At 37.0% G+C, this 26,457-nt stretch overlaps 2 protein-coding genes across 9 annotated transcripts in view; both read right to left on the bottom strand.

Annotated features, from left to right (window-relative positions):
- Positions 1–116: 116 nt before the first annotated feature.
- Positions 117–13,130, bottom strand: LOC128612290 (solute carrier family 2, facilitated glucose transporter member 1). Of its 2 annotated transcripts, XM_053632302.1 has the most exons (12): positions 7,791–13,130; positions 6,920–7,040; positions 6,442–6,540; positions 6,211–6,321; positions 5,501–5,661; positions 5,165–5,405; positions 4,877–5,039; positions 4,594–4,778; positions 3,448–3,552; positions 3,077–3,178; positions 2,758–2,961; positions 117–1,765 (listed from the first exon to the last, which is right to left on the bottom strand). In XM_053632302.1, exons 2-12 carry the CDS (start codon positions 6,932–6,934, stop codon positions 1,586–1,588), a joined length of 1,566 nt encoding a protein of 521 aa, XP_053488277.1. In that variant the 5' UTR covers positions 6,935–7,040; positions 7,791–13,130; the 3' UTR covers positions 117–1,585. The 2 variants fall into 2 exon arrangements, with proteins under 2 accessions (XP_053488277.1, XP_053488278.1); XM_053632303.1 differs by lacking the exon at positions 6,211–6,321 and having other exon boundaries at positions 6,920–13,130.
- A 4,914-nt stretch (positions 13,131–18,044) lies between these two features.
- The window catches only part of smoc1 (SPARC related modular calcium binding 1), a 66,325-nt gene continuing 57,912 nt past the window's right edge, over positions 18,045–26,457 (bottom strand). For 4 of the 7 annotated variants that reach the window (XM_053632304.1, XM_053632309.1, XM_053632310.1 and 1 more), the window contains 2 exons: positions 25,794–25,827; positions 18,045–19,045 (listed from right to left, as the gene is read on the bottom strand). In XM_053632304.1, coding sequence (XP_053488279.1) covers positions 19,006–19,045; positions 25,794–25,827 — 74 coding nt within the window. In that variant the 3' untranslated portion in view covers positions 18,045–19,005. Of the gene's footprint in view, positions 19,046–25,773; positions 25,828–26,457 lie in introns of all 7 variants that reach the window. The other 3 variants (XM_053632308.1, XM_053632305.1, XM_053632307.1) reach the window with 3 other exon arrangements.

Here is a 26,457-nt window from a genome sequence, read left to right as displayed (position 1 = left end):
TTTCTTCTTCTCGTTGTTTCCTTGAAACTAATTATGAAAACCTAAAGGCTGTTATGTAATGCAGCTGTAGTACCTAATCAAGTAGAAGACATGTATAAGAAACATAGAAGGTATGGATTTTTAATCTTGGAAAATGAAATGTCATTCTGAATGAGCTCCTCCAATGTTGGAAGAATTTATGTATATTTATTTATCAAATCACATATAGGTCAACTAGGGCCGTTGGAAGAGGTGATTATACAATAGCATTAAGGAAAATCTATGGAAATTTTAGTCAATCTATAAAGTATTTTCTTTCTATACATCACATTGGAGTGAACTCCCTGTGAATTTAAGAGATTTTAATATATAGGATTATTCTCAAAATGTTTTAAATATGGTTGCTGGAAAAGAAGAAGTGCCAGTTATTGTTTAGTTTACATTTACATTTATTCATTTAGCAGACGCTTTTATCCAAAGCGACTTACAAATGAGAAAATATGTCTGGAACAATTATATAATGTAGCATGTTTGTAATGCTCACATAAATTAAGATTATATCATGGGTTGTGTTCCCAGCTGGTTCTAAAGCAACGGCCACAAGGTTGTGGTGAAATACTTGAGTTCTCTCATATGTACATGTCTGGTATAGTTTTTAGTGTTTTATGTGTTATGTAACCACATTTCTTGGTCCTATTTATTCTTTTTTTCTTAAACATCAACCTGCCCATGGACAGCAGATGAAAATGAGTCATTTTGCAAAATCTGACATTTACATAATTAATATGAGGTTGATTAATATGCATTGTCCCTGTTAAATACAGTAAGAACGAAACAGAAAGAAAGAAAGAAAACGGCTCAGATCCAACAACACTCTATGCTTGGACTGTTTCCTGTGTAATGAATACCAAATGAACCAATGAAAATGGAAATCTCATTGCCAATCATAAAACCCCATTCAATCTCGACTTACTGTATAATGGTGAAAAGAGCTATTGTCTTATTCTATTCTTGCATCCTAGTAAGCACAATAAAAAAGCCAATGCGGGTCACATTTTAAACAGTTTAAAAAGAACTACTGTTTACTGCGCATAACAGTGCCAACGATCTGAACATAAACTCTTCTATGGAATTATTGTTATTATTAAGGAGTCTTGTCGACTCACAGTCCGGTTCTGTTTCAACAAGGTACCGTGGTTTATTAAACTTGGAAAACTGTTGTAAGCAAGACAAATGTCAGATTTCATAAACAATTCAATCAACGCGGTTTGCCCTGTTTATTACTGAGGCTGTTCATAGGTCTCTGTTTAATGGATGTATAAAAATGTGTATCAGACCAGTGAGTGAATGCAGATGGGCGAATGTGCTATATTTTATTCGTAATTGTGGAACAACATGTTTGCATTGTTCTTGGTTAATTTACACAAATCCTAAACACTCGGAACTGCATTGAACACCGTAAGAGGTAGTAAAAAAATAAGGTATTACCATGTTCAATCATGGACTAATCATTGCTAAGTTGGACTGAATACATTAACTTCTTTGCGGGTCATTGTGGTCTTGTCTGTGCCTCAGCCAGAGGAGCCATACTGTAGTGACTCCTTGTTCATGTGAAAGTATTGAAACTTGTTTTGTTATGCAGGGGAATGCTCTCTGCCCCACGAAACTCAGCAGCAATATCATCAAAAGTTCGGCCCTTCGTTTCCGGGAGGCGGAACATTGTGTAAGTAAATGCTATCAAGGCCATGGACATGAAGAGGAGGTAGACGTAAGCTCCACACAGGTGCTGGAACGAGGAACATAAATGTAGAATGCATAATATTAACAATGACAAGGAAATGAGTCAGGATATGCAAAACAGAAGAAATTGGTTTCTCAACATCGCTGATCACTGGGGATATCGAACATATTGTTCCAGATATTAAACCAACTGAACGAACTGAGCAGCCATGGGCCAACTTATTAGTAGAGCACTCGATATATAAAGCCAGATGTCAAAGTCGAAGTGTTTCTGAGGCTGTAGGAGGTAAAATCTGAAGATAAATGACTGATAGTTGATAATGGTTGTGGACAAAACCTTACATTCATTCCAAAGTTTGGAGAGTGTAGATTTTCTGTACTTTTTCTGTACTTTACCTTACTTCCTCATTCCATTGCTCCTGTGGCAACAACTAGCAATGCAGAGAGAGATGCCATTAATAATTTTGTACATCACTGTTGAAGTACCTCACCACTGAAAAGGAGAAATCATTTCTTCTGGCGGTGCGAAGGTGCTTGACAAAATGATTGGCCAGTATCCTCTGATGTACAGCTGATTGCATCTCTTACCAGACAGACAATAAACAACTCCAGCAATGATGGGTGACAAATATTAATTTTTTAGGGCCGGTGATTCTAGTAGCTCTGTTATTAATAAATACTTGCACATCTTGAAGAATTGCACGTAGCTAGCTAGCTAGCTAGATAGGTAGGTAGGTAGGTGGGTAGGTAGGTAGGTAGGTAGGTAGGTGCCATGTTTTGCTGGCAATTATTGCATTATCAGCCATTTCAAATATCAACTGGTTTCATCTCCAACAACTTCAAAAGTACTTTGTTTACACAGATCATGAGGGAATGTCGGAAACATTCTGTTTCTTTAAACTTTGTCCAATATGTTGACCTTCTACTACATCTTGCTTATTACTGTAGTATAATGCAGTTACTCCCTGGCCTTTTCTTCTATTTATATCCTAACTGATCTTAGGACTTCTTTAGTTGTAAAGGATAGAAACGACATACCAATAATGGTGGGAAAAGGAGGGCTAGAAGGAATTTCCCTCCCCAGTTAAGCATGCTGGTGAAAGCCATGGCGATGGATCGGGCCGGCTGGTCAAAGAGCTCAGAACCAATGAACCAAGAGATAGGCCCTGGACCCAGCTCATATGCTGAAATCAGGATAAACACCACAAGCACCTGAACACCACGAATGTCCGGGACTATATCCTGAGGAGGTATAAAGTGAATGACATTATCATTTCTATTATCATTATCATTACACAGATTCCACATGTTGAGTACATTCACCATTTTTTTTGTAAAACAAATGCATTAACCTCACCAGCAAGAAGTCTGTCATGGTCATAAGTAAATTACAAAAAGCTACCAATAGGAAGCCAGTGAGTAGCAGCTTCCTGCGCCCTGCCCTCTCCACCAGGAACAACTTTGAGAAGAACCAAATGTCAAATCATGAAATAGCAAAAAGCATACCTTCCTGTTTAAAAAAAGTTTCAAAGAGACAAAAATGTTTCAGAGTTTCTGAATGTCATTGTTAATACAGAAGAAGAATAGACAGAATATTTTCACTAAAAGTTTGTTGTTATTGATGTATTTATTATTATTATTATTATTATTATTATTATTACAAATATCACAATTTGTGTCCCCAAATCACACACAGCTCGGAATATACTGGAACGTTCTAACACTCACAGACACGATGGTGAACGCCACGTTGATAGCTCCCACTCCAAGTGTTAGATATTTTGCTTCTTCAAATTTGGCCTTGGTAAATATTTTCGTTGAATAATTTATGATCTGAAAATGAAGTAAGAGACAGTGTGGTATTTAATCAGAGAAATAGAAGGACTTAAAAAGATGGAACTTTAAAACGAGGCTCCTAATGATGCATGAGTCGCATTGAGTGATATCTGGTGGATGGAACAGAGACAAAATCCACCATAAACCACTGAAGAAATTATTGATGAAGATGAGATGAAAAGATGCTGTGGTGTTGTGGGTTTTAAGGAGAATATTAGTATGGATTTGTGCCATTCCTATTCAGCTTTTTAGCTGGGATGGAAAAAGTACCAATGCTCTCCTTTGAAACCACATTTGTGGACTTACAGATCACTATAATATGCAGTATGTCCCCTTTGACAAAACAGGGCTGCATTCAATAATTCTATTTTTTTTGTTTTGTTTTAAATATACTCATTTAATTATAATTAAAAAAAAAAAAAAAAAAAAGGAATTACAGATGATTGCAAAGGTCTGTGTCCTCCATACTTTCTGAATGGAAAAAGAGAGAACTATACCACTATTTTGCAAAAACATGAGATTGCACGAAGAAGATGAAATGTGAGAACAAGACAACAATTCAAAAATATAAACAAATAAATGTTGACATGGAGCTCTTTGAAATGGATTTTGCAAAGGCCATGACAATGGCAAAGTTATAAAAGATGTGCTAGAAAGAACACAGCAAAAATAGTATAATTAAATGCATCCTGCATATAGAGAACACAAGCTCGGTTGGTGTACATGCACGTTATTAGAGAATATTTTTTATCACATACAGAAAGGGAAATGCTAACTTTTTCATTAATATAGTTTTCCACACTATAAATACACACTATTTGACTGTTTTTTCACTAGTGATAATAAAAAAAAAATCATCTGTGAAACTGAACACATTAAATGTTTCTATAAATTACATTTCCTCTTTATTTAGTCCCAAGGGTGTGCAAACTTTTGCACACTCCAGTGTAAGGGCATGTCTTTACCCAAAACAGCACAAAGTCAAAGATGATGGTTAGCATGAATAAGGTCGTTCAGTTTTGCTTAATGAAGACTAACCGCATTGAATCCGGATAACTGGCTGCCCAGGTTTATGATTAGAACAAGTATTATGGGCTGTCTGTAGCAGCGTTTGATGAAGAATTCCCCGATAGTTACTCTTGCTTCACTGTGAGATGCTTCCTCTCTCATCTCATCCATTTCCTTTGTCACCTTGTCAGAGTTTCCTCTTAACCTTCTTAAAGCTGAAGATCAAATGAAAATGAGATATGCAGATGAGATATAACAAGTGATAACAAATTATACATTAAAGTCTGAAGCTGTAAATTTCTCTCGCACCCACCAGCTTCAGCTTCTTGCTCTTTGCCACAGTTGATGAAGAAATAGCGTGGGCTCTCAGGGCAAAAGGGCAAGATTATATACTGAAGGACAGCTGGAATAAGGGACAGAGACAGCATAAACGCCCAGTACTCCCATGTGCCCAGGACTGTTTCTAAGCCAACCACCTGTAACATCCACCACAAACAATGAAATTAGTCTAGGATAGTCTTCCACTGATGAGAACCAGATCATAATTAGAGAGTTTTTAAAGGATGAACAAGAGATGAAGAGAACGTGTGTGGTCTCTCACCATGCCCAGGAAAATGCCAGAGGCAAAAGAAACCTGGTTGAGAGTTGCAAAGGCACCGCGGAGGTTAATCGGGGACACACCCTGGATATACAGCGGGTTCAGACTCATCACCAGACCACAGAAAAGGCCAAAAATGAAACGGCCCACAATAAGAAGTTCAAAAGATTCAGCTTTTTTGCTAAGGAACATCAGACAGGCGCCTGCTATGGACAAAGCGTTTGCTATGAGAATGGCATTTCTCCTACAGGGAAAAAAAGGGGTAAAGTAAAATTATAACCAATAAGGATTCAACAGGTTTTTTACTAAGCAAGGCAAATTCCTAAAACCAATTCTCACCTCCCATAGGAATCAGCCAGGCCTTTGACGCCCAGTGACCCCAACAGGGCTCCAAAGTCCTTGATGCTGACCGAGAAAGCCCATAGAAATGTCAAACTGTTTTCTGGTATGGACTGATTGTGTCTTGATTTCCATGTCAGATTGAAAAAGTCTTCAATGATCTGAGTAAATAAAGTATAACAAGTGCTTTTGAACCTGGTTTCTTCCTAATTATGTCTCAACTTGCTCATTAGGGAGCTAGGGATTTCTGTAAAGCTGCTTTATGACAATATCTATTGTTAAAAGCAGTAGACAAATAAAAATGTATAAATAAATAAATAAATAAAAAATGGGATTTTGTGCATTGTGGGTTAATGGTGCTTTGATTTCTGACAGCCTGGCACTTAGGATAGTTTTTCCCCACTACTCCTGATAATTCTAGTGCAAACACATTGTGAGTTGCAGCTTTACATACCCTAAAATCTCCCAAGCTTTCTTGAAACCAAATGTTCATATGAAGAGGCTCCTAAAATGGCTCTAAATTAGACAAAGGTCCTTATTAACATGCATTCTCTTGTGTACATCAGTGAGAAGGTTGTCATAATTTCACATTTTAAAAGTATGTGTATTGAAGTTATGACATCAGATACCATTTGCATGCCAAATTCACATAATTAATGAATATACTTTAAGAGACTGCATTTCATCCACTTGAAAGACATGACTAAGACCTGGAAGGCCATCCTGGTAGCTTTGGAATGAAATACCAACTGGAGAACGTTGCACAGTATCCACACACCGAGCCGATAAATCAACACAGTCCAGACATCATAGCTACCTGTCTGTAAACATAAAGCCTTCTAAGACCATGGCTGGCTGAATAGAAAGCTCTCACAACTTTGTAAAGTTTACTCAGTGAAATGTGCATGTTCGTGCCATGCTACCCAGAGTCATGTACTCACTCTTGCTGGAGAGTTGACATTGCCGGTGTGGTATCCAATCTGCAGCGAGCCAAACACTGCCGCCACCACAGAGGTTAGCAGTGTGGCAGTCAGCTGACTCTGGCCACAAACCAAACACGTGTCATGGTTAAACAATTCTGCAAGCTCAATATAAACACACACTGACTAATGCACTTTCACACGAAGCACAGCCATCTCTTAGTTTCCCTTCTCACATTTTCCTTCTTAAATCTTTTTCTTTAATTATACAGCAAAGTCTATGTAATGACATTTGAAACTCAATTCAAATTCTATCCATAGCTCAATAGGTGGTTTTTGGGGACACTTATGTTTTGCTTGTGCATTAAGTCTCATTTGATCACCATCAACACTTCCATCATTAGTCCCATTCATTTATATTATTATTCACAAAAAAGTACATATAAAAAATGGCATTTTATAAGGTATTTTATAAAGAAATAAAAGGGGAAACACTAACCTCTCTGAGTGCCATCAGCTTGTCAGACGACTGTCACGTCTTTACTTTGTATTTACTTTAGAGCTTGAATTTCCAGCTACAGTGTATATACCAGAGGTTCTTAAAGTGCCACGTCTCAGAGCTGAAAGCATATTCCGTATGATAGCTCTAGATCAGGGGTGTCAAACACATTTTAGGTAATGGGCCACATTACATTTATTCCAATGTCAAATGGCCCAGAGCAAAAAAAAAAAATTAAAAATCTGTTTAGTAGACCAACAATACATAAACAACTCTGTATTTATCTGAAAGATACATTATAAATGCACAGATATTTGGAACATATACTGTATATTAATATTGATAATCACTGATTATAATATATTGATTATAATGTAATATAATAACAATGTTGAAGTGGAGGATGTATATTATTTCATGATATATTTTGCAAAATGATTTATAAATTTTTAAAAATATAAAGCGAAAGAGACATGAATTTAGAGATATACATTTTTGGCTTTGAAAATCAAATATCATAAACACATTTTGTGTGTAGCTGTGTTTACTGCTCTGGGTTAATTGCTCTATTTTCAAAAGAAAAGATTAGAATAAAGAGACTAGTTTTGGTTGTCCTCACCTCTAGAGTGTCGACCATGTACAGTATCAGTACTAACGAGGCCATTAGTGGTAAACAAACACAGAACCATCTTTGCACCTTGTGGAAATTCACTAGTACAGGACATTTCATTTGGTAAATGAATTACCAATTGAATCACCTCTTATGGATGCTATGATGACTTATTACCAGCATTAATTAGGATATTTATGACAGCTCAACCAATCAAGTCTATTTTTTAAAAGCAAGACACCCATATAGTGAGTCCCTTACCTGTTTACAGGAGTGAGGAATGATTATATCTGCTCGAGATCCAACATCCAGTCTTTCTTGGCACCTCTTGAGTGTGTATACAATTCATCCAGGGATTAACACTTGTTCACATACACACCGATGGTTCCAAGTCCTTCATTTGCACCCCACCCCTACGTGCCCCTTGCCCCACTACCATCTCAATGATATCGCTCCGGTAAGCTTTCAGACACTTGTCCATACCCATGCTCCCATGTGATCCTGATGAAGTCACACCAGTGTGGTGAATTTTGAGTTGGGTCTGAAAGAATGGCAGCGGCAGGCATCCCAGGTCTACATAAAATTCTCTCTCTCTCACTCTATCATCAGCCTGTCATAATTCTGTTATTTTCTTAAGTTTGGTCATAAAATTCAGAACATCTACTGAAGGGCTATATTAATCATTAAGAATTGCTCTGACAATAATTCAACAGTCTAGGTCTTTCTAAAGACGATGTATTGTATTACAACTTCACATATTTGTTAATGTGTTATATATATTTGCAACTGAGATTGGTTGAAAGTGTATGTATTTCTACATGCATCTCTGTGTACATGTGATGTGGGTCCTGTCTGGTAATTTTCACATATACATGTAAGAATGTCTACTAGCTGGGGTTTAATTGGCTATTTCATTAATAGGAGTGGAAAAGTGTGTTTGGATTACATAATATACATACTATCTATAACACGAATTGGAAAGCTGATCCATAACTGTGGGGCTTTGTAAGAGAAAGTTCTGCCACGTGGTGTACAGTAGCCTTCACTATTCAAGGTACCAACAAAGAGCCTGCACCTTTTGATCAAAGTGGGTGTGGCGGTACATAAAAGATCAGAAGTTCGCTCAGGTACTGTGGCGCGAGACCATTTAGTGCTTTTAAGTCAATAGTAGTATTTTATAATCAATGCGAAATTCGAATGGGAGCCAATGCAATGTGGATAAGATAGGGGTGATGTGGTAGTATCTTCTGGTTCCAGTAAGGACTGCTGCATTCTGGACTAACTGGAGCTTGTTTATGCTCGTACTGGAACATCTAGACAGCAAGGCATTAAAATAATCCAACCTAGAGGTGACGAAATCATGAACTAATTTTTCTGCATCATGTAGTGACATTGTGTTTCTTATTTTAGCAATATTTCTGAGATGAAAGAACGCTATCCAAGTAATATTATCTACATGAGTTTCAAATGAAAGTCTGGAGTCAACAATCACACCAAGGTCTTTTACTACTGCACCTGACGAAACAGAAAGGACAATCAGAGTTACTATGTAACCTGAAAACTTACGTCTAGCTGCATGTGGTCCTAGTACATGTACTTCTGACTTTTCCGTGAGTCAGCGTTGTTGAATGGGATTGGTCAGAAGGTAGTGATTTATTTTCTGTAACATCAGCTCTGACAGTAGTCCCAGGTGTATATTAATGAGCTCATTCTAATATGCTATAGTTTCTATAGTAACTATTAAGGGACTTGTATGTCAGACACTCCATATAAGCTAATTCAAATAATAAACAAATAAAAACATACGTCTGTTTACCAAAGAAACAATGGATAATCACTGATATGGCGACGTTTTAAAAATTTTTTTGAAAGGAATCTCCAGTGTAAGCACTTTGTAACAGTCAGAGGAAAAGCTGTAACAATTTGTTTCTCAGTAAGATGCGTTTTTTCTTATTAACTTCAAGAGGTGAGAGAACAACTGTTTTTATAGCTGCTATAATGTAAGTAATAACAAGAACTAACTGGTTTTGCAGACATCCCACAACATTAAGTATAACTATAATTGGATAAATTGCAGTGATCATGCTTTAATGAATGCGTCTTTGGCAAATTGCTGTGGTATAAGAGGAATAAAACACTTCTGGACAGTGTTATTGGCAAATAATCACCTTCAGTGTGGTAACAGTAGCTGTTTCTAATCAGGCTGCATCACTCCACCCTATTGTTGATTATTTTCCTATAACAATACGTCCCCAAATGTTTTATTCCTTTCTTATTCCCTGATATAATGTCATAGCTTTGCCCGTTGAACACCACGAGTTGTTCACTGTGATATTCCTCCCCCCCAAAAGAATAAAAAAATAAACAAATTGTTAAATGACTACAATAAAGGATACATTGCTGTGGTGGTAACGTAATAACATGGTCTTGTTTTAGATGGAGATATTTGAACTCATCTCTTGTTCTGTCAGTCATTCACCTTAAAATGATAGTAGATGGTATGAGTGGTGTGAAAAAAATTCATGGCATCCATATGAGAACGATAAAACAGATTTGCATAGGGGAATGTTTATATAACACTGCAGCAGCAAAGCAAGGGCTCAATATGTTGCTTATGGAAACTTCTAATATTATACATAGCCTTCAGTGGTTTACCAAAGCAGCACAGAAACACACTGTCCTCGGATATTACGTGCATTTATTTTTTAAGTAGGCTACTCTGTCATGTGATATATTTAAATGGACCTGTGAGATGACTTCATCTCTATGCTATACCATGAGGTTAAAGCTATAACAATGTTACACTTCCATATCACAGTACACTGTGATACCAATATGCCATACCATTACTGATCATATGAAAGAAAATATAGTTCTAAACTTATGGATGGATAGTAATATTATATAAACTCTATAGATACATATGTATAAACAAGCCAATGTAATCCAGAACCTAAAAAAATGAAGTCTAAGCAAAGAACGTCTGAGTGTCAAGGGCTGCTGTTTAAAAAAAAAGAAGAAGAAGAAGAGATGTTTTCAGTGACCACATTGTGTACTGAATCAGACCATCATCTCGTCCGTGAGACTGCGATACTAAGCAAATGTTTCGGGAGTGTCTACATTGTGACAGTTGTAGGTTTTTTTCTCAAAACAATATATGAGGATTTTCAATCACACTTACTCACAGAACTAACGGTTCTCATGCAAGACGAGTATAAAAGGGGAGATGAAATGTGCATGGGTAATGAATCTGGGTGAGGAGGCATTCCTACACAGAGACCACATCACAAGTGGGAAGAAAACCCACAGCCATTAAAGCTGAGTGAAATACTATAAAACTGAAGTGCCCTGAACATGCCCTCAGAGTTCCAGGTAATCCCTCCCGCATCCCCCGCAGATGACTTCATCACGCAAGTGATTCATCACATATGATCTCTCTCAGAGTAGCGAGGCCTCACCCACAAGAAATTGTATTTGTGATGTCTATCTCTCTGGTTTACTTTTCTGAAATAATGATGATAAAATTATTTCAATAATAATTTCTTCATGTACTGGAAGGAGTTCAGCTTTTTTGTTGTTGTTGTTGTTGTATAATAAAACTGTTTACTTCCATTTTACTGCCACCAGGGGGCTCCCTTTTATACATAACTTTCCTGGAGGCTTTTCTCAAAAGGGCTTTAATGAAACAAGCAAACACACACAGAAAATGATGGCATCTATTACCTTTATGCAATTTAAATAAGACCATGAATTTAATAACATTTATTGGTTTGCTGTAACATTAAAACTGTAAACTGACTATGAAAATGTATTTAAGGGTTATTATGTATCAGCAATAAAAGCACATACAAACAAAAGACTGAGCTGATGTATTGCAAAAGTACAAGGTCTGGGCTTAGTCCCAAACTGCAGTTTTAGCCCTGAAATAAGCGATAAGAAATGCAAGAAATGAACCTTTTCCAGGCTTTTATCATTCTGGAAATGAAACCTAATCAGTGCTAATCAAAAATGTAATAGGAAACAGATGGTGCGAGATCATATTTTAAGCTGCATTAGATCTCACACTTTAAACATACCTTGTTTTACTGACATGAGCTGTTCTATGGGTTTTGTGAATGATGTATGTGCTTTTATAATCAATCAATATGTATAAGATTCTGCACTCACTTTAACGCCATGTGTACCAGCCATAAAAAAAAAAAAAAAAAAACTAGGACAGAAAAAAACCAAGAGATAGAACAAAGACAAACACCTGCCCTGATGAGGCCATCTACATTCTCAATCATTTCTGAGTTTCTGTGACATGACCTTTGACTTTAGGTATTGACCTCTTGACAGGTGACCTCTGGGCATGGAGAGCAGGTGCTGCTCCAGAGAATCAAGCAGGGCATCAGGCACAAATGGTTCACAGTGAATACCCCGAGTTCTAAAAACACTTCCCCACCAATCCCCCACAACACACACACACACACACACACACACGCACACACACACACACACACACACACACACGCACATACACACACACACACACACCGCTCAGACCCTCATTGTAACTATTAACTATGTGATCCTACAACTGACTGCCTTTAATAAGCTCTAATGGCCTTTGAAATATCCATCAGGATCAGTGGGTACACATGGGCAAAGCTGCTTATGTAATATCTTTGTTTCATACACTTGAGGGGGAGCTGGAAAAAGGAGGGGACTGCTATTCTACTGTTCTGAAACTATATAAAAGCTCTTGTTTTAAATCTAGCCTTTCAAGCTCTAACCCATTTCCTGTGTTGAAATTGAGAATTGTCTTTCTTTTTAAAACCTGGGCTAATTTATTAAACAAATTAATTTTCAAAAAACGCTTCACTCAGGAGTAGAAAAAAAAATCTACACACCTTTACATCTACACACACACACACACACACACACACACACACACACACACATAAGCAGCTGCATCATTATAAAACTTCTTTTGAACTTCACAAATGCCACATGTCAGTGTAAGACAGATGTAGTGCAGCTGCTTGTAAGCTTGTTTTTTTTTTCATCTCTCCACCCACCCATCTCCTTTTGCCCGTCTAACACCTCGAGCCTCCATCCTACACCACCAGCATCTTTTCCTTCATATACAAACCAACAACACAAAGGATTTAATACACTCAACTTCATAAACCTTAAATATGTGTGACTAGCCCAGTTCTGTTAGAGTTTCGTGTTATTACTAGATTAATAATAATAATAATAATAATAATAATAATAATAATAATAATAAACATTAAAATAAAACAAACAAATAAAGCCTTTTTAACCTGAGTGAATGGAATTAGTTTTTACTCTATCCACCGCTCTGACCTCTTCATCTGTATACTATATGTATGTATTTGCTGTCTCCTCTAATTCTAAACAGGATTTCTCATTACTATGACACTAAATATCTCTCCACCCACCCATCTCCTTTCTCCAGTCTAACACACTCGAGCCTCAATCTTACACCACCAGCATCTTTACCTTCACATACAAACCAGCATCACAAAGCATTTAATGCTCTCAACCTGTTAGAATTTCATGTAAGGACCAGAAAAACAATTATCCTTTTTAATCTCTCTCTCTCTCTCTCTCTCTCTCTCTCTCTCTCTTTCGTGTGTGTGTGTGTGTGTATATATATATATATATATATATATATATATATATATATATATATATATATATATATATATATATATACATAAAAAGAAATGCCTTCAAAAATAATGAAATACCACACTGTGCAGTAAACAGTAATAAACTACATAATAATAACAAATAATAATATTTGGCATGACAAGCCTTTGCTTTTCCCCCTTAAATAGTAGTCTTGGGTACAATTTGCGCAGTTTTATAAGGAAATACGCTGGTGAGTTTCATTATGTTTTGTAGCCTTCATTACGGTTTTTATCTGAAAAGTGATTCTTACATAAAATGTTGCATTCTTTACTGACATACAAACATTTTTCATGTAACATTATTATTACTATTTATTTATTTATATTCATTAATTTTTTGTACTGACTCAATAATGCAGAATTCATAAAATAAGTGTTTATAACAAAATTTGTACTAAAGAAAAACAGAGTGCTTTTGCACAGTACTGTATATATTGTGGTTGTTGCTGGTGGTTGTTGTTATTGTTGTTGGTGGTGGTTGTTTAAAGAATCAAATATTACTAAATAAACGTATTAAATCTACCAACTATAAAGTCACCAACTGCAAATGACAAATATGCAATAGTATAAACAAGATCAAATCTAAACTCCAAGAGGATTTCTCTCTTAACAGTTCAATGTAGAACCATAAAGGTACACCACTAATTATTAATAAACTAAAAGCTCTAAACTGTTCAAAAAACATGTAAAGAGAACTCCATTTCAGGGTTAATTAGGAACTAGGAGATATTTTCTTACTTGAGCCCTTACATTTAAACCCATTTGTTTTGACTTCCATTTCTATGACTTCTGTGAAATTTATTGCACCACAACAAATTGTTGGAGAATAAAAGTGCTTCTGACTGATCTCTTCACTGCAGTTCAGAAAGTTCTATCAGGAAGCTCACTATGAATCAGTTGTATATATATATATATATATATATATATATACATATATTTCACAGTAATCGACGTGCCTTCATGCTGATAGCTTGATTAGCTGTGATTGCAGCCATGCTTACTGAGTCAAGCGATTTGAAACGGCTGGAGCGCGATGGCTGCTCAGCTTCAGTCTGGAAGTACTTCAGGGGGGCATGCACACCGATTCCTGCAGGTGGGGGTTGCAGAAAATGGAGGGCAGCTGTGAAAAGAGGTGTGGGCTTTACTAAAAACCTTGTCTGAGGCCTTAGCCAAATGCTTAGTACATTACCACATGGCATTTCAAGCTTAAGCTGGTCATTAAACCTGCCTTGAATTAATTAAGCAGATGTCCTGATTAACAGATTAACCATTGTGTTCAGAGACAAACACTCCTAGTCCTAAACTCACTTTTTTTTGTGGTATAAGATAATTCATCTACAAACATGAGACTTTATGTGATTTATTTAGATGAAAATTTTAAATTAAAATGGACCTCCTGGAAAGTTTGCACTTAAAAGGTGATTTCTCTTATTTAAACTCCCACCTTTACTTTTAAACACACACCTGATATCAAGAGGTTCCCCAAACACAGCAAAGGCTTTTGTGTGTCTGTGTAAAGTTTTGGCTTATTATTTTATTCATTTGAACTTCTATGAATGGGTTTGTAGTGGGTATTGCATAACAATTCAGATTCTTTTACAAGTTGTAAAAAAAAAAAAAAAAAGAAAAAAAAAAGAAAGAAAAAAAAGGAGTTAACTAGCTGACTTTTGCATAGTTAAAGCAAAAATTGATTCAAGAAAGCAAGATTTTAAAGCTGTTTTTTTATTGCAGTTAAATGCTGATTTAAAAAACAAAACAAAACAAACAAACAAGCAAAAGCAGCAAGGAATGTGTCCAATCACGATTCAGTTAACAGTAATTAACAGGCTGCACATTACAGTTCTAGATACAATGCTTTTCAAACTATAAATGCAATAAATGTACAAAATAATAAGTCTGAATAGCATACTGCACTATATAAGGAGGGATCGTTCTTGAAGTTCTTAAAATGCAGTCTGGCCTAATGGCTCAGTCTCTTGTTGCGTTTGGAAATGAGAGTGCACAGCGTGGAATCTCATGTCCTTATATCTCAATGGCCAGCCTTCTTTAGATGTAGGATGCATTGTCTAGCTTGAATATCATCCAGAGATGATTCTGGATCAGCCGGTTAGCTGGAATGCCGTGCTCAATACTAGTTGAGTGGGATTGGATAATGATGTACAACCCATGGCTATGAATGTGTTCTTTCACTATGCCATGGTCAAATGATAAAAATTTTATTTAACTTTTAAGGAGAACCTGCAGTGTATCACACTGTATCACACCTAGTGTATCAGTGTATACATTTCCTTATCACACCTAGTGTATCATTTCTGTATCTCACCTAGTGTATCAGTATATTATTTCTGTATCACACCTAGTGTATCAGTATATTATTTCTGTATCACACCTAGTGTATCATTTCTGTATCACACCTAGTGTATCAGTGTATTATTTCTGTATCACAATTAGTGTATCATTTCTGTATCACACCTGATGAATCAATGTATCATTTCTGTATCACACCTAATGAATCAGTGTATCATTTCTGTATCACACCTAGTGTATCAGTGTATCACACCTAGTGAATCAGTGTATCATTTCTGTATCACGTCTAGTGAAACAGTGTATCATTTCTGTATCACACCTAGTGAATCAGTGTATCATTTCTGTATCACACCTAGTGAAACAGTGTATCATTTCTGTATCACACCTAGTGAATCAGTGTATCATTTCTGTATCACTTCCATATCACACCTAGTGTATCAGTGTATCATTTCTGTATCACACCCAATGAATCAGTGTATCATTTCTGTATCACACCTAGTGTATCATTTCTGTATCACACCTAGTGTATCAGTGTATCACACCTAGTGAATCAGTGTATCATTTCTGTATCACACCTAATGAATCAGTGTATCATTTCTGTATCACACCTAGTGTTTCTGAGGCTCCGGCTCCACAGTGGCCCTGACCAGGATAAAGCGTGTGAAATTGGGGACAACAAAAATACCTGGAGGAGTGGACACCTCTTACACTTTCCACAAAGGGATATCAAAGTGAAAACTTTACATTAAGAAAAAAACCTTCCCTAGCAGAGATTTACACAATGTGTAATCTAAGTTGACTAGAGACTTGGCTCCATCCAATATGAAATAGTTTTAGATGAACAAAGTACATTTAGCTAGCTTTCTTCACTGTCTGCCTCACTGTTTTTTCCACTGTCCCCAGTCGATATCCCCACAGTGGTGACTAATGAATATAGTAATTGAGAAGTCTATGCAACCACTAGTTTATAGTGAGGAATGTTGTCCTTGACCCATCAAGCAGTTCCTGGAAATGTTCAATAAGGTGTTCATATATAAGTGCATTAATATAAAAGTAAATATGCAATCTAGGACAATAACACCCATTGCTAAGTAGCGAAGAGAACATAGGGCTTGGCTTCAACATGTCATCTGATGCCAATTAAATACACGTCAAGCATCATTTAGAAAACGGGACTAGTTTAGTAATCTCAGCTCAAATACTTGAGATTGTGCTAATTTAGATGAAGCAGCCGTTCACAGTGGCTGTTTTCTGAGGAAAAAGTCTCTCTACGTACAAACTAAACAACTGAGTAAAGCTGACTAATGTAACACATGCACTTCAAAATTCTAAAATAAACAGACGAGTGGCAGATTACATTAGAATTTCAAATGTATTTTCACACACAGGCATTTAAATGGAATGAACAAACTTTCAAACAAACTCTTGCTGAGAGCAAAACACTTTAATTACACAATTTACTCAAAAGAGGTTCTAAATGACGGCAAAAAAACCCCAAATAAACGGTGTTTAGAAAGACAGCTGCATGACCGATGCTGAAAAACTAGAAAGAACAAAAAGCACATATGATACATATTTACAACTTCACTGGTTCATTTTTTCCTTTCACAAGCCAAAGCAATCACATCCAAGGACATCTACACACACACACACACACACACACACACACACACACACACACACCATCAATCCGAAAGATCACTTCACATGGTGTTCTGTATACCTCTGTAATATTTTCTTATATTCTTCTCCTTCTTACTTTTCTTATTCTTTATTTAAAGGGTCTATATAAGGACATCTATAAGCATCGATTAACGCCTATAAGAATTGAAAGAATAATGTTACCATTGATACATGGCACATGTGACAAATGTATAACGTTATATAAGGTTCGTTTTGTTTTTAAATGTGCTGTGAACGAGAATCCAATAAAACCTCCCCAGAGCCCAGGTTTTAAGTGTCTGTATCAACAGCATCTGATGGAAAAGATTTACCTCCATTTTAAGCACCAGCTATTTTTTTTTTTTTTCAAAAAACACTTTCATCAAACACAGAAAGATGGATTCTTTGCAAGTCTTCAATAATTTAGTTGATACGGTTTACATCCTGCAATGTGTGTTCACTTGAAGCTGTTAAGAGTAAAAAAACAGTAAAGCGTGTGATCCTGTAGGCTTGTAAATAATGACCGCTAAAGCCGGTATAGAGCTCGCTTTATATTCTCACATGCCACCAATATATTATATGTATTTCTATAATTAAATTCATGACCCGACATGACCATACTGCTGTGTGTGATGCAAACGTCCAGCTTCTCAGGAAATGAAACCTGAGAGACACTCGCTCGTGCTGTGTTCACTGTGTGTCATGTGAGTTTATCATCGAGGAGACGTTTTTATTACAGATGAGAAATGAACAGGGCGATATTTCGTTTCTGCCACGAGCCGATATATAAAAGAGTTGAACAGATTAGCATATTGTTTCCAATTATGTAAACAACAACAACAACAACAACAAAAAGGCTGTTTACTTTCTACAGTGCATTGCAATACTGACAAATTGTTCTTATATTACAATGGATTATTACAGAAATGTTAAGTCTAACCTTATACATGTGTTATGAAGTGTTTACAAATTTATTATGAAGACGAAGAATGGATTGGTCATATGTTTTCTGGGGAAGAAAACAAGTTATGTTGAAATTGTTATTATTATTATTATCCTCTTAAGTCTGTTTAAAAAAAACAAACAAACAGGATTTGCTGATTGCATGAATAAGCAGGTGTACAGGTGTTCCTAATAAAGTGGTTACTAATAAAGTCACTCAACAAAAATATCTTTCATCTGATATGCCACATTATCTTTAGGTACTTTAGGTAAAGCTCACCAAGATGTGATACATGTTTAAACCTGCAGCTACTGAAATAACGTGTGTTATGCTTATGATTAAGTACACAGAAGATGGAAACCATGTTGGGCTGGTTTTTCTGTTCATGCTTAGTCCAAATGTACATATAATGTAATGTAAAAATAAAAGAAGTGACCTTTATAAAAACAAACAAACTGGTTATGTGCAACTATGACCTCTACTTCAGAAGACTACATGGAAGGTTTGTGATTAAAATCTGCTGTGGTGTATAATACTGACTAGACCTTGCTGTGTGATTAGTATTCTTGAGCACACATGATAATACACTTATAACGTGTTGTGTGGGTTGACGCAGGAAGTCAGCCACGTACGAGTACCATTTTCTTATACAAAGTTTTGTCCGCTTACATCAGATGTCATAAAGTCAGAAAATGTTTACAACGAAATCAGAGACAGGGCAAATGTCTACCGATGGGAGAGGAAAGTGCAAATATTTTGGCTCCAATGTTATCATTTCAGCTTTTTTTTTTCTCTTTAGGAACCTCTTCTTTTTTCTCTCTTTCTGTTCAAGTCATCAGCCTGTCTTCTCTCTACTCTTGGCTCATCTTCTGGAAGCTTCTGTCCTCACACTAGACGGCCTACTGGGAAGAGACAGGATAAGAAATGGGAGTCAAGGGTGCGTTCACTTCAGTGCACATCGCATGACAAGACAGCAGCATCTACGATCCTGCCTACACACACACACACACACACACACGCGCATCTTGCCTGAAGATGACAAATACGGGAGGATGATGTGAAGTACACTACAGAAGGACGTCAATCCCAGCTCTTGCACACATACAGGATGAGAGGACTGATGGCAGCTCCCACGATGCATAGGATTCACGAAGAATGCATGACATGCATATAGTGTGTGTATGTGTGTCTGAGCATGGGAGGATGAGATAGTGTTCTCTCCCTTTCGGAAGTCATGTGGGAAACAGATCTCTGTTCTGTGATCACGCCGTAATTCTTTCTCTATCTTCCTATACTCAGCCCTCTTTCTCTCTCACTCACTATTTCTCTGTCATCTGTCCTGTCTGCTGACCCTCAAAGGTGCTGTTTTACACACTGTCATGGTTTATTCAGTACTGTACTTTAAGTCTACCATCAGAATATATCATAATGTAAAAAAAAATTTAAACATGCAAGAGATTAAGCAAGGAATTGCTTGAGACTGTATTTGAAAATCCTATTCACGTACAATTATCTGAATATTCTAGACAACACACTAAGTTTCTCGTAAATGAACTTTATTTCCAGCGTAGGTTAACACTTAGTTGCAATTATAAATGGATAAAAAAGTACCATTTGTTATTCTTTAATATATAAAATGATGGTTAGTGCTGTGCTGTGGTATAAGAGGAATGAAACATTTTGTGGCATGTTCCATCCATCCATCCATTTTCTTGACCGCTTATCCTATACAGGGTCGCGGTGAGACTGGAGGCTATCCCAGGGGACTTAGGGCACAAGGTGGGGGACACCCCATGGGATGGTATGCCAACCCATTAGAGGGTACAATCTCAGACACACTCACACCTCCATCCTTTTGTGGCATGTTGTTATAGGAAAATAATCAACTTTGCTGTACTGTGCTCAGTAACTGAGCTTCATGTTGGCCCAAATCACACCACCACATAGTTGATTATTTTCCTATAACAGCAAACCCCAGAATGTTTTATTCCTTCCTCAGTAAATGTCTCTAGTGGACAGAACTCAGCCTCAATTCAGCCTCAATCAAATAAAGTTTCTTACAAACTGAATTGTGCAAATTGTTACATATTAGAATCTTAATTATTGTATTCATATTCACTTTATTTCATGAAATACTGCACAGTATGACATATGACAAAATCAATCTAACATTACTAAGGGGATTGTTGGAGTCAACAGCATGGGGTATGGGGCTCCTCTTGGGCCCATTAATCACAGTAAAGCTGTAGTGTTAAGGAAATAGAGGGCTCGACTGGGGTAGGGAGCCCAGATTGCTTACAGGTGGCGTCTGAAGACAGGAGTGGGAGAGTTCCAGTCGAGCTTCACAACCCATGGGGGAAGGGCTTGTGTAGAAGAGGAGTTGTTGGCCCTGGAGAGCCGATCACATGGCTGCATGAGTATGTGTGTGTGTGTGTAGAAGAATGAAAGGTTAACAGCAGGCTTCTGAGGGGGAGTGGGGTGACACAGGTGTGCTCTAAGTCAAATACTGGTATGTGTGTGTTTTATTACACCCGCCAGATTTACTGCTTACAATATCTTAACTGAAAAGTACATGCTTTGTATGTGTATCACAACAGACAGCACTATCAAGCACAGCTATATATTTGAGCGCTCGCAAGATATCTTGACTTTTATGTCCATTATTTAGTGTGATGGCCTTTTGGAGCTTTTTGGAGAGAATTTGAGAGTTCTCATTTGTCTACTAGTTCTGAGGACCTTGTAAGATCTGCGTGTCTCCGCACTCAGTCTCCTCTATAGCTCCAGTCCCTTATGGCAATTAAGAGGCTCCAGAGAAGCAGTCCACTTTGGCCTCTCCTCATTCAGCAGGGGAAAGTGGTGAAATGACTGCGCCATTAAGGACACAAAGCTGCTCCCCGGACACGATCATCTGATAAAGCGGAGAAACCAGATCCGCTCTGCCTTCGAACAGCCTCACCTGAGTGCTGATCTGTGATTAGAGCCATGCACACTATGGCCCGGTGCAAAATGACTACACAGTTGACTGAATCACTGACACTCAGGCTGACACTGTGGCTTAAGGGTCTGGTATTCCCAACATGGTCTCACACCAGCCAATTTGTATGAAAAGATAGAATTTTTAAGGTTAAGTAAACAGGTTAAGCTGTAGAGTAAGGTGCTGTAACTTTCTTGAAAAACTGATTTCCTAAGAATTTTGGACTAGATCTATCTGACATCCATCGATATTCCTTCAATAAAGAGACCTATAAAGGTTTCAACCAGTTAATGTCATTAACAACCAAAAAGTTGCCCTAAATTATTACAAAAGTTATCCAGTTCTAAAGTTGTATCTGCTTTCACATTATTGAGAATCCAAACTTTATGTCGCAGTATCATAAGCTCACAAAACTGTCTATAATTCTAAAGTCTTGAAATATACAAGAATCCAATTGGATAAATATTAGTAAGAATATACAACATGTACCAGATGGTTATGTTGTGAAGTATTCTATAAAAAAAAATAAAATAAAATAATAAAATTATATATATATATATATATATATATATATATATATATATATATTCATATACTCAGTGTCTTACAATAATATCTTAACAACTACCTTCTGATAGACATTAACATGAAATATTTAAATGCAAATTTCTCCCTTTAAATTCTATAATTTGACCATGTGAAGGGTTTTCTAAAAAAAAAAAAGTGTGCTAATGTCTCTGGAAGTTATAAGATGCCAATCAGCAAAACTGTTCTTCCATGAGGCGAGTGACCAGACAAATACACCACAAACACAGCTTAATCTGTCTCTCGGAACACAGAAACAAAGTAACGCAGCACTGATAACATATAAGGTGCAAGAAGCACTTCAGATACACTAGCAATTTCAAGTGGAATATTCAACACAAGCCCCGCTTTGCTGTCCAAATGAAGCTAATGTTTATCCTGGCAACGTTAGCCACACTTTCTAGCCCAATGAACCTAAGTATCAAGAGCACATTTGCCTTCTGGTTTTGGTATTACTCACTTTGCTGATGTTACAGCAATTTAAAGTCACTAACATCTTTACCCTCTAAGATACCTGTTAGAAAATATGTGTTAGACAAATTTCCCAAAGCAGGAGCACATTGTTGATGCCAGGCAACACCAAACAACACTAACAACGAGGCTGAAGAATGTGTAATGAGATGTGCAGGACAGGTGGGATTCGGAGAGAGAGAAATAGAGAAGAATAACTCCCAAAACAAACTGCCTGGAAGAATCGGCCACCCTGGTTTAATAAGCTTCCTAATTTTCAGTAAAGACATAAAAGTTAAACTGTCCCTCTGCAGGGTAACAATTACTGTGTTTAGAGCTCTGGTTTTCCTCTGTGATAGAGGAGGAATGTGGTGTTTGATAGAGATGATGATGTGAAACACTGTTGAAATCATTGTAAAGTTTGCCAGGATAAAAAAAAAAACCCAGATTAAGAAAAAAAAAAAACAACAACCAAAACTTAAGTTCAAAACTTACGTCAATATTTACATGGGGTAAAGTTCCTTGTATTCAGAGTCAGCTCATGCAGGTAGTTAGGTTGATTTAAACGACAAGCACATGGCTTTAAGCCATAAAATGCAACCAAAAAAGCATTTTTTTTTGGTTTGCTATCTATAATATGACATAATCAAGAAGCAAGAGGTACTTTTATAAATAACTTTATAAATTAAATACTTCTATGATGATATATAAATTAGAAAATGGCAAGCATTCAAATATACATCTAATAGAAGTCTAGTATATTGCCAATATATTGCTACATGAAAAGTTCTACTTGTAATTATCACATTTGGTTTAATTTAACAATATGGCTTCCAGATTCATTATTTGGCAGCTAATAAAATAGCACTTGATCCAGCTTGCCCTGTTTTTTACATGAGGAACTAGTAGCACGGTGGAAGAAAGTATGATGCTTAGGCAGTGGTGAAAAAACTAATTCTTTTTCTCCTTTTACATCACGAAATGACAGCAAATTATGCACACATGTCAATGTGGCCACTACTGTACATTTATGTCATAAAATCATAATGTGAAGTTATATAAAGTCATGTTTTTAATTTGCTAATTTGATTTGTCAATTTAATTAATGTAATTTTTTATATATAATTTGATGCGCTCTCCTGCAAAGAAAACATGTCCAAGGTTTAAAGGATAAGCTTACCTAGCATTCATCTGCTATGGGTAAAGCTTACTCAGTTTGTCATTTATTTATAATAATTGCTTATCATTTATATGAATTTCGGATTAAGATACTATCTTAAAAAATCTTAAAAGAATTTTACAGGGACAATATTATTAATACATTAATAGTACCATATTTATGTATGTACATTGCCCGTCATTGGCACTGCATAGTGTATTTACAATGTCCAAAATGTGAATTTCAGCATGATATATGTATTGTGGTTACATAAAACTGTCATACAGTGGTGCTGGAGTTTATACTGCTCCTCAATTGAACCCACATCACATCCTCTGACAAGCGTGCAAGCCTATAGCTACTCACTATTCTGAATCTGGCCCTTTATTGTACTTACAAACTTTGATTAGCCAATGTCTTAATAATCTTCAGAGTTGAAGGTTAAGTTTTATTTATTTATTTTTAAATCTGTAAACAATTCTAAAACATGCCTATTTTAAATAAAGCCCCCTCTGTTCAATCTGACACTGTAAGAAGACAGAGCCAAGAAAAATGACATCTATCCATTTCACAAATCAAGGAGGCAGCCTCCTAAATCCTTACAACATAATAAATTGAGTGAGATTTTAAGGTGTAAAGTCAGCTATTCACTGTGGGAATGTTGGTATTGATACAGATACAGCATACTGCTTTACGCCAACATCCTTACAGTGCTCAGAAAAAGTGAAAAACTCAATTTCAACTTCAGCTGCTGCCAGATTCAGGAAAATGGGCAGTCGCTCTCATCGTGTCTTAAATATTTTGGCAGCAGTGCATCCCAAACCTTGAGTATACTCATCAATTTTCAATTCACTGTGTTCCAGTGAACTGACATAAAACTGTCTTTTAGAAGATATTTGCACCAATTTATCAATCCCTGAGTGTGTGCTGGGGAAGGCATGCATGTCTAAGGGGATCTAAAGCAAACCAGTGGACTGGGGGCAAAAGAAACCCTCCCCTTGGCTGTTCAAATGAACCTGATATTTATCCTGGCAACTCTAGCCATATGCTGCTATGCCTGACGTTATGCCCCTTCTCAGCCACTGTTTTTCAGCACGAAGCAGGTAGTGCCAGGGTAAACATATGAGCTCAGGCCTCGCTGGACCCAACACAGCCCACAGGCCAGGGTAAACAAACACAACGCTCCTAATAACGAGACGATCCCACCAGACAGACGAGAAGCGAGTGCAGAGGGCTGATGACCTGTCATCACATAGTAACCACCGAACTATGATAGAGATTCTCAGGCTGACAAAAACAGACTCACGGGGAAAGAGAGAAGCTTGTGAAAAAGAACACAGTAGCTCGTAACATAAATTATTCTGGGCAGTGTGAAATATGAAATGTTTATCCCCAGTCCATAGAATTAAAATAAAAATCAATGTCATTTAAAAAAAAAATAAAATAAATAACAGGTGACATGAGAGCCTTCCCTTAGAGTCAGTAAAAATCACAGACAAGCAATCCAGCTGCTAATAAATATTGGAAAGCCTGAACAATCCCATCTTCTGACAGTGTACTCAGGATGATGATGCCTCGAGCATCCATTTCATCACCGCATTTTCATACATGCAATCCAGACATGTATTGCTATTTCATTATGTCCCTACAACATATTCTAAAAGACAAGAAAGACATACAGACAGACAGACAGACACCTGACTTAGCAGAAACCGCAGTCCCGATTCCTAGTGCTTATTTTAAAACTCACATGCTCATACTTTCGGATTTATGACAGTAGAAACATTACATTCCCTCCGAACAGACTGTCATTTCATATCTGTAAAGCAGAAGAAAAAAAACGGGAGCGCTTTCCAAACATAGACATGCTTTAATCCAGTACAAATTACGGAACATTTCATACCATGGCCAGTGATTTCTGATTAATGGGGTAAGACAGCTAAGACATGTAAAGTTAAAAGTTGGATTAAACCTCACTTGAGTGTCGAATGGAGAAACAGGTGCATCCTCCTCTGTCAGGCCTACATGGTCAGGTCAGCTAAGGGCAAGGACTAATTATTTCCAGTCAGACATGATGACCCTGTCTCCTGTAATTCCACTACCTCATTGCTCCACACAGACTGGGCCATTGAGGTGAACGGAATGGCTGACTGTCATGTCACACAACACGTTATGTTCCTTCAGCATGAAATATTAACACTGTAATCTAAACATGCAGCATCTTTACTACAAAAGAAATATATTCAAATATTAAACTAATTGCTCTTTCCAGCTCAACACACACACACACACACACACACACACACACACACACACACTGGATTGGCAGCAACACTACACTTTCCTTCACTTACATTCTGAAATTCTGTTCTGTTAGTGATTCAGAATGTTAATGGATTATATTTGGAGCCATCTGCAGCCACTCAAGCACATGTTAGTGAAAGCGATTAGTGGGGCCTTACTGAACAAATTAGTTCCTTGCCTTGTCCCCTGACTGCTGCTGCTTGTTGTAGTACCTGCAGAACACAGAGAGCGAGAGAAGAAGAGGGAGAGACGGAGAAAGAGAGAGAGAGAGAGAGAGAAGGAGAGACATATATTTACTTATACAACTCACATATTCTGTAAAGCTTAAGAACACAAGGAACATTTCACAAGACTAGCTGTCTTGTCTGTTTCCAGCAGCATGATGAAAATTGCCACTGAGTCTACATTTAGTGTCCTGTAGCTCCTGAGCATCCAGGAAACCTTGGAAAGCTTTCTTATTCCATTTGTCTTTCCCTGTAAATTTCATCATTTCTGTTTCACGGTAATGCCTTACGTTAAAGTAATGCAATGTAACTAAAATTATTTATGGCATTAGTTAAGTGTGAATTTTGCTAAGTAATGAACATTAGCATTATGTAGCGAATAAACTACAATTGGAAGGGGCACAGTAGCTTAGTGGGTAGCATGTTTGCTTCGCAGTGCCGGGGTTGGGGGTTCAATTCCTGCCTCTGTGTAGGATAAGCGGTACAGAAAATGGATGGATGGATGGATGGATAAACTATAATGAACTGTGCTGCTATAGGAAAGTAATCAACTGTGAGGTCATGTGATGTGAGATGACGGCATGTCCTGCTTCAAGAAAAGTGTTTTATTCCTCTTAC

This window comes from Ictalurus furcatus, chromosome 9, assembly GCF_023375685.1.
Source record: "Ictalurus furcatus strain D&B chromosome 9, Billie_1.0, whole genome shotgun sequence".
Classification (NCBI taxonomy): Eukaryota; Metazoa; Chordata; class Actinopteri; order Siluriformes; family Ictaluridae; genus Ictalurus; species Ictalurus furcatus.
Note: the sequence above shows the minus strand (reverse complement) of the source record. Positions and strands in the feature narration are given on the sequence as shown.